The following is an 8989-nucleotide window of genomic DNA, read 5'->3' on the forward strand; positions in this document are numbered from 1 at the left end:
AAATGAGGGGTTTTATGATTTTAACGGATTATTTTTCTGTTAAGATTCGTTTTTATTATAATTTACACTTTAAATCTAACCAAACCAAGACCAAACCCAAACTCATGGAGACTGGACTCTTCAGGCCCAAATATTACACTATATGAAACCCATTATGATTATTTGATACCCATTATTATTATTATGTAGTCTCCTGGAATAAGCCCAACCCAAATTTTTATTCAGGCCCAAATTTGAGACTAACTGAAACCCATGAACCCATTAAAAGTTCTGTTTAGCCCACCCATCTATTAATATCAAAACAACAGTCTCCCTGTCCTCCTCACATTTAATCTCATCTTATGTTCTTATCACAGAAACCCTAGAAAAAGGAAAGCCAAAAACACACTAGGCCTACGCGACTACATCAATCAATCATGGCGTTGGTGGAGAGACCTGGTTCGAGTTCGCAGATGCCGAGCAAGGTCAGATGGGGTGAACTTGAGGAAGATGACGGAGAGGATTTGGATTTCCTCCTACCGCCGCGGCAGGTAATCGGACCCGACGAGAATGGAATCAAGAAGGTGATCGAGTATAAGTTCAGCGAAGATGGCAACAAGGTCAAGATCACCACAACCACGCGGGTCAGAAAGCTCGCGAAAGCCCGGCTCAGCAAGCGTGCTATCGAGCGCCGGTCCTGGCCCAAGTTCGGCGACGCCGTTCATGAGGACGTCGGCGCTAGGCTCACCATGGTTTCCACCGAAGAGATCTTGCTCGAGCGCCCTAGGGCTCCCGGTTCGTTTCTCTCACCAGATCTCTCTTTCTCTAATTTTGATGATGAAAATTGTCATTTTTTGTTATATTGATTTGATTAATTTCTATATATATATATATGATTGGGATTATCTTTGGGGCATAGACAAAATTTTTGCAAACCCTATTGGATTGATTGAACAGCCCAGTTCATTGATCTCTCTTTTTCTCTAATTTTGATGATGAAATATATCATTGTGTTATTTTTTGTTTGTTATTCTGCTTGAATCTGAAAGTGATTTTCCTTTGTTATTTAACCATCCCAAATCTCTCAATTTTCTTCATTTTTTTTTTGAATTTTTTATTTATTTATTGAAATAAGTGAAAGCTTATCTTTTGTCAATCTTTGTAGTTATGTTCAATCATATAATTTATTATTTTTTTTTTTTTTCACTATATATGATTAAGTTTGTGACTCTATTTTGGATATATATGTTCATATGCATCCAGATCAACTGAACAGAGCCGTAATCCATTAATCCTATGCAAGTACCTTAGTCTTGTTTGAAACCAATAAATGTGAAGTGAAATTGGTTTCTGTAACAAGGTGGTAGTCTTGTATCACTGTCAGCAAGTTACTTAGTTGCTCAAGCAACATACAGTTACTTAGGTGATGGACCGATGGTGTGTCTTGGCTAATTGAGTGATGATAGTGCTGGCATGGTAATAAGTTTAGCGTGCCATGAATTGAATATGGCAATATGTGTAGTTTTGAGCTCCCCAAGAGGCCTGAAGTCGATGGGTGTTTTTGTAACCCTTTTCAAAAAAGAAACTATTAACTTTAATACCAAAAATATTGGGCAATTTATGAAATTTTAATATGGTATCATGCATTTTTTTTTTTTTTTTTTTAATTTGTTGCCTTTTAAATGATAAATATAGCTATCCACTAAATTGAAATCAAATATTTAAGATATAATCTTTGTTCATTGTAAATCAAGTATTGATTTGATTAAGTTCTGTCAGTGTTGTTAAAGGCGTGCCTAGGCGCTAGCGCCTATTGTCATCCCAATGTTTACTAGGCGCGTGCCTTGGTTGCGCCTTGTCACTAATTTTTTTTTTTTTAAATTATGATTATTTTATTTGTTAAGCCAATAAGGGCTTTTAGCAACTTAATTAACAAATAAGAAAGTCACTTATCAAAAAATTAAACAAATAAGAATGTCTAAGCGTATGAGAGAAGAAACTTTTGTTCAAAAGAATAAACAAAGAAGAAAGCCAAAGAGTCAAAGTGTCAACCGAACAGAGAAAAAATGAGACCATGAGACGAACGACGAAGCCTTAGTTGCAGAGATGAACGGCGAAGCCACGTCAGTTCTTTCTTCTTCTTCTCTAATTTTCTCACCTCTCTTCTTTTCTACTCCTCTCGTCTTATCTTTGTTTACATCTCTCTCTTCGTCTAATTCTCTTCTCCCTAATCTTTTTTTTGGCCGGGGCTGTGTTTTTTTTTTAACACTTTATCCCTCTTCCCGTTTACTTCTCTCTCTTCATCCACTTCTTCTGTCTCTGCATCTTCTTCTTTTTTGGCTTTGTTTTTTCTTTTCTTTTCTTGCTAACAGTTTTTTTTTTTTTGTTTTTGTTTTTTTTGTTAGCAGATTTGTTTCTTTTTGTGATCTATATGCCATTCAAAAAATCAAATTCTGCTTTGCCTTTCAAGAAAACAAATTTGTGCTCTGTTTTATGGTTGTTGGATGCTTGTTTAGTTGATGGATTTACTTTTTTATATTTCATATTAATTTTAGAATATTGATATGACTTATGAGATATGAATGTTTTTATGGTAGTTTAATTTTTCAATTGTGTGCCTCACTTCACTTAGGTGCGCGCTTTGCGCTTTTGGACCTCTAGCGCCTTGGTGCGCTTTGTGCCTTTAATAACACTGAGTTCTATAGATGTGTATGTATGCATATTGGGATTATGTTTGAGCAGAGACAAATTTTTTGCATTGCTTTGTTGAGGTCTCATGTACAATCTGTTCCTTTGTTTTACCTGGAGTATTTGAAATAATTGATATTATATTGATTTAGAAAATTAACCACGTACGAGGATCCTTCTAAGTCATCCTATACCTAGTCAGACTTGCATGGAAGCTGTAGCTTAATTCATTTTAATAGTGCTTTTAGTTTCTATATCATTATAGACCAATCAGTATTTAGTCGGCAATAAAAATGATGATTTACTGCTTTAAATTTTTTTTCTATAGACCCGTAAGAAGAGTTCAGGTCCTTTATGTATTATTTTTACTAGAAGTGAACAAGGAAAATACAAATTTTGATTTAGGTTCCCTGAAGACTATGGTAAAAAATTGATACCACAAAGCTATATTATTTTTGGGAGGTGCAACTTGGTGCATAGTGTTAAATTTGCAGTGAAACACTCCTCTTACAGGAAAATTTGTAGGATCTGCTAATTAAGTGTGGGGAGTAAGGTTGACTGTGTCTTGGGTGGGTACGGATTCCCACTTTAACCATTGGAGCAGCACACTTGAGCCCTGGTTTCTTGGTCTGTCGACTCTGTCTCATTCCCTTTTCTAAATTCTGTAAACCCACCTAGCCTTTTGTGGAAAAAGATTGACCCATTCGAGCCCTTTTGCTAAATTGTTGGGTTTAGATTTCTCGTGTGTATGCCTGCTGAATCAGAAATCAGTTTGATTAGTTTCAATTGATCTGATGCATTTCTATGCTGCATTTTGTGTAACCATTTCAAGCTACTAAGCTGTATTCCAGGGCTTTACATGTCAATATTTCCAAGTTCCTTCTGATATGTTCTGTGGGTCAACGTGAGTTTGTTTCTGTCAGCTTTTAAAGGATGTCATGCATTTTCATTCCTGTTCTTGTCTAGAGGAACTCAAATATTTCAACACTAAATATTAAGCATCTAATTGTAAAGATATGTACACACCTAGATTAGTTGTGGAGATTGGCTCAAGCTCACAGGTTTTTCTGTCCAATTTTTTTATTGTATTTTATGCAGTTATAATTTTACATGTTCCTTCATCTGTTTGGTAATTTATTTTACTTGAATTTGTATCTCATATTGGAGCTGCTTGCAGGTACATCAAAAGAAGAAACCAAGGCAGCAGCGGATTCCTTGGCTCAGCTGGGTAAAGGAGGTGCTGTTCTTATGGTGTGCAGGACTTGTGGCAAGAAAGGTGACCACTGGACATCTAGATGCCCTTACAAGGATCTTGCGCCACAATCTGAGGCCTTCATTGATAAGCCTCCTGCGGCGGAGGGTGCTGTGCCTTCTGTCAAGGGTGCCTACGTTCCCCCAAGCATGAGGCCAGGTGCAGAGAGACCTGCTGGGTCAGATATGAGGCGCAGGAACGAAGAGAACTCAGTTCGGGTCACCAACCTATCAGAGGACACCAGGGAGCCTGACTTGCTTGAGCTATTCCGCACATTCGGCCCAGTGAGTCGTGTCTATGTTGCCATCGATCAGAAGACCAGTGTGAGCAGAGGTTTTGGATTTGTCAACTTTGTAAACAAGGAAGATGCTGAAAGGGCCATCAACAAGCTCAATGGATATGGTTATGACAATCTCATTCTTCGAGTTGAGTGGGCTACTCCTAGAACAAACTAGAACTTGACAAGTTGCTCCATCTTGGGTGCTGCTCATAAGGGTTCGTTGGTTTTTTGGCGATTGAGTTCAGTTCCTTGAGAATTATTGTTGTTTTACTTTGCTATTTATGGTTTATGTTTATTGATATTTAGCAGTCAAGAACAAGAATTGATGCTTACATTATTAATTAATGTTTGTGTTATTTTTTGCATTTCAAAGTACTATTTTCTTGTATCTATTTACTTTACTTTGGGCTATATATAAACATATATACATATACAAAGGAGGAAGCTTCTTCTTGGAAAAGCACTTTCACTGGTTGGATTTCACTGGTACTGATCTAGTCATCAATGGGTCAACTTGGCTTCGAGGGACCAAGCAAACCGAAAACAGCTACCACCTATCGTTGCTTGTTTGGAATTTGTTATGGTATTGTTTTTTTGCATATTATGTTTGAAACTGTCTATATTTTTGGCCCAAACTCATATTACCAAATTGAAGATGTTGTGTATTTTGGTAGGAATTAAAGCAATGGTTACCTTTTGATTTTAATAAAAAATATAATACCTAAAACATATTGCATGCTAAACGAATTTGAAAACCAAATTTTTGTTCTACGTTGACAAGATTTGTCACAACATTGTAATGAGGAGATTTTAACATATGTTCTCCACATATGAGGAGATTTTAGGATTATCATTTATTTTTCTTTATTTTATCTCAGGCCTAATTCAATCTTTTTTCTTTCTTTTGATGTAATATAGGTTGTCGATGTATATGTGGACCAATTGGTTTCATTAAAGGCCAAATAAAAAAGTTGGACATAATTTTTGGTGCAGTAATTAGGAGTCTGATTCAACTATAGGAGATCTATTCTCGACTGGAATTAACTTAGTGGTCAAAAACTATTTTTCAGCCAAATTTTATTATTTATGTTCGAATTTTTAAGTTTGTTGTGCTATAGAAAGGTTGTTAAACTTTTTTAAAATTCTTTTTATTGATCAAATTAAACTCGAATTAAGTTGATTTTTGACACACATTTTATTTTTGTAATTCAATTCTTTTGTAAGTTTTAGAGATAATGTCAAGTTGGACTATTATAAGATAACTTTACTATTTTAAATAAAAATAAAAATAATAATATTCTAATTTTTATGTAACCTGTAATTCAAAGTTACGCTTGGATCGATTAATTATACCGTTTGGATGGATTAAGTAACATAATCTTTATTGAATTTTATTTCAATTAACAAAACATAACGAATCTAAAGATTCTAAACCATTCTTATATGGTTTGAATCAGTTAAGTTTGGTTTCAATATTTAAAGAATGGTTAAGATTGGTTTTATTCAGATCTACTACCCTTTAAATTAAACCAAATGCTTGTTAAAAAAATAAAAAATAAAAATTAAACCAAATGCGAACTCAAGTACCAGCATAGTGCATTATAATTAAAAAAAATGATAAAAAGTTTCAATAGGTATGAATAATCGATTACGTGGAAATTATAAAACTAAAGTTTACGAGAAGACATTCAATTTAGTTAATTACTATGTAAGAGTTCTTATTGAACATTATCGAAAACGATTCAAAATTTTCGAACATCGCAATGTTACTCTTCTAATAATGTATCACTGTTTTCTATAATTCTGGAATGTTTATATTAAAATAATAGGTGATAGGTTCGTAGAGTTACGCTTCTAATAATGTAGCATTGTTTTGTAATGTTTATATCAAAATAATAAGATGATATGTTTGATAGCAACATAGTTAGTAAAATAAGAATACGGTGGAAAAAATGTGATTGTAAATGGTAGGATAATTTGTTTTTTCTTTTAAAAAATGGTCAGCACAGAAACCACTATTATAATATGTTTAAAGTGTGGATCACACTCTTCATGTATAAATAATGACTCTAAAGTTTCAATTGAGAACTTAGTTTTCATAGCGAGTTGAATAGTATGATAACGGTTGGTGATTAAACACCCATTTGTTTGTTTGTTTTTTTTTTTTTTCCTAAATAAAAATTGAATACCCATCTCTTACTATGTGAAGAATTATATATATATTTGTTAAAATTTATTACAAATTCTAAAGTTTAAATAATTAAATGTATATTGTTTATATATAATGAATAAGTATCTTTAATTTAATTTTTAAATTATATATTTAATCAAAACTGATAACTATATTAAAATTTTATTAGGAATAATTTTTTTTTTTTTTAATTATAAAAGGAAAGAAAGTTTTCCTTTCATATGTTGTACTGTACACTAATTTGTTAATTGTAATAATAATTTTTTTTTGTAACAGAGATAATACACTGTTAGCGGAAATATATATAGAGAATTTTTTTTCTTTCAAAAAGGTGAGAGAAAATCTTTAAAAGTGGGTTCAATATAGCTAATGTGCACATAACATCCCTATACAATGAGATTATTAATAAACACATCCCTTATACATTTCTGATTAAGAGACGCTTTCGCACAATTTTAAAAGAATATGGGTATTTTTAGCATGCTTTTTCAAATAAGGGTGAAAGTGTTACCCAAAATATATATTAGGAGTTTTTTATGCATTTCACCTTTTAAAAAAAAAAATATTTAAAAATACGCATAAAGAAAATGAAAATGAACAAATGAGGATAGTAATATTATCAAATATAATATATACTTTGTTGTTTATAAATTTGACCCCACCTATACTATTCTCTTATATATTTTTATTTCAATAATATATATATATATATATATATATATATATATATTTTACTATTCATTTAAATAGAATATAGGGGTCGTGAGCGATAAACATTCTTATGATATATAAATAGGGTATATATATAACCTCCTATATGTTTTTAAAAGTCCTTGATCTTTATTTTTGGTGTAAATAAGGGCCCGTGATAAAAAGACTAAAGTGCTTTTATGTATTTAAAAGAAAAATAAAGGTAAAAACAAAATAAATATAAAATGACTAAAGTACCTTAACCAAAAATGACATATCGTGGGTGAAATGGTATAAGGGCATTTTAGAAAGACCAAAAGGGTAGTTTAGAAAAATTGTTACTTAATGACTACTTAAATATGTTTTTCTAACAAATTATACAAAATATGCCCCTATTTGTCAATTTTTTTAAAACTTAACGGACTTATATATCCAAAGTAAACGTTATGGGTGTTATTTGCTCAGATTTTAAACATTAAGAGTGTTTTTCTCACTTTACCCATTATATAATCTATAATAATAATTAGTATGAAGTTAGTGTGGTGCAGAGATGAATATTCTAAAATATTAAAGAGTTCGATAGAAGCCCGTAGAATAGGAAATATTGTAGAAAAATAGGGTGGGCTTGTAAATATCCAAAATGGATATTGAAATTAAATCATACCCGTCCATCAAGGAGGATGGGCTTATAGGTAACATTTATAAATAACAAGGCGTTGGTGTTAATTTTTATAACAAGAAGCGTGCATGAGAATGAAAAGTTTTAGGAGGGTTAGTCTTGAATAATTCCCCAGTGTGAATTTGTGAATTTATAACAAGAAGTGTGAGGATGAGAAGGTTTAGGAGGTTTAGGGCTAATAATTAGCCTAAATTTACTAATAAGGTAATAGCAAAATGGGAAAACCAATATAATATTATCATGTTTGTAAACCATTATTCCATTTGAACTTGGTACTAATACAAACTTAAAAAGGATCAAATATCTTTTACTTTACTTTTTTACCTGACTTATCCATACATCATGTTGTTGCTGATCCTGATGAATATAGAGAGGATTTGTACTTTGTATTTCAAAATAGTAAGGAATTTCAGATGTGTTGGTGGCAATTTATGATATTTTTACTCCATGTATAATTGGATTTTGAAAGAGAAATTGTTTTTGGTCGTAAAAAAATTCTAATTTACTCTTTTGGAGGCAAACTTTGTTCCTCAACAACTATCAAATTGATTTTTTTTTTTTTTTTTTAACAATATAGGTTTCTGGTTTGGAGGGGATGCATTAATTGGAGATGATCATGCATTTTCAGTCCGCTTCATACATTATTGTCTAGAGGGACTCAAATCTTTCTAACACTAAAGAGTTACCTTGTGGAGGCTAGTTCAAGTTCACAGGTTTTTCTGTCCATTTTTTGTAAGGTAGATATAATTTTGCATGTTCCTGACAGTTCCTTTGGTAATGTATCTTAATTTTGTATCTCATATTGGAGCTGCGTGAAGGTACAAAAGCAGAAGAAACCAAGGTAGCAGGGGATTCCTTGGCTCAACTGAGAAAAGGAGGTGCTGTTCTTATGGTGTAGAAAGGAAGAGAACTCGGTTTGGGGTTTCCAACCTATCAGAAGACACGAGGGAGCATGACATTTATTTTTTATTTATTTATTTATTTATTTTCATAGGCAAGAAAACAAGGGAGCATGACTTGCTCAAGCTATTCCGCATGGCCCCACATAAGTATATATTACTAGTATATATCATTATATTATAGAAAAATCTGAACAATCGGGTAAATTAAACTGGTATCAAATTGTCCAATACCATTTAATAATTCCTCTTAACCCAGAAATTCATCATTGTTGCCGTAGATTAAAAGACTGGTGTGAGCAGAATTTGGGTCAGCTACAAAAGTGAATAT

General features: G+C 32.5%; 1 protein-coding gene across 1 annotated transcript; it reads left to right on the forward strand.

The window, feature by feature from the left end:
* Nucleotides 1-313: 313 nt before the first annotated feature.
* Nucleotides 314-4564, forward strand: LOC132270894 (uncharacterized). Its single transcript, XM_059772101.1, has 2 exons — nucleotides 314-774; nucleotides 3845-4564. The coding sequence occupies exons 1-2, from the start codon at nucleotides 417-419 to the stop codon at nucleotides 4372-4374; spliced, it is 888 nt and encodes a 295-aa protein (XP_059628084.1). The 5' UTR covers nucleotides 314-416; the 3' UTR covers nucleotides 4375-4564.
* The last annotated feature ends 4425 nt before the right edge of the window (nucleotides 4565-8989 follow it).

Source organism: Cornus florida, unplaced genomic scaffold, assembly GCF_030987335.1.
Source record: "Cornus florida cultivar Cherokee Brave unplaced genomic scaffold, ASM3098733v1 CherokeeBrave_3.0.0_Hap2_Chr08, whole genome shotgun sequence".
Lineage (NCBI taxonomy): Eukaryota > Viridiplantae > Streptophyta > Magnoliopsida > Cornales > Cornaceae > Cornus > Cornus florida.

Excerpts from the sequence above, each read along its gene's own strand:
- LOC132270894 (XM_059772101.1), top strand. The coding sequence starts at position 417 with ATGGCGTTGGTGGAGAGACCTGGTTCGAGTTCGCAGATGCCGAGCAAG. Across the intron at positions 775-3,844 it reads CGAGCGCCCTAGGGCTCCCG|GTACATCAAAAGAAGAAACC; the intron begins GTTCGTTTCTCT and ends AGCTGCTTGCAG.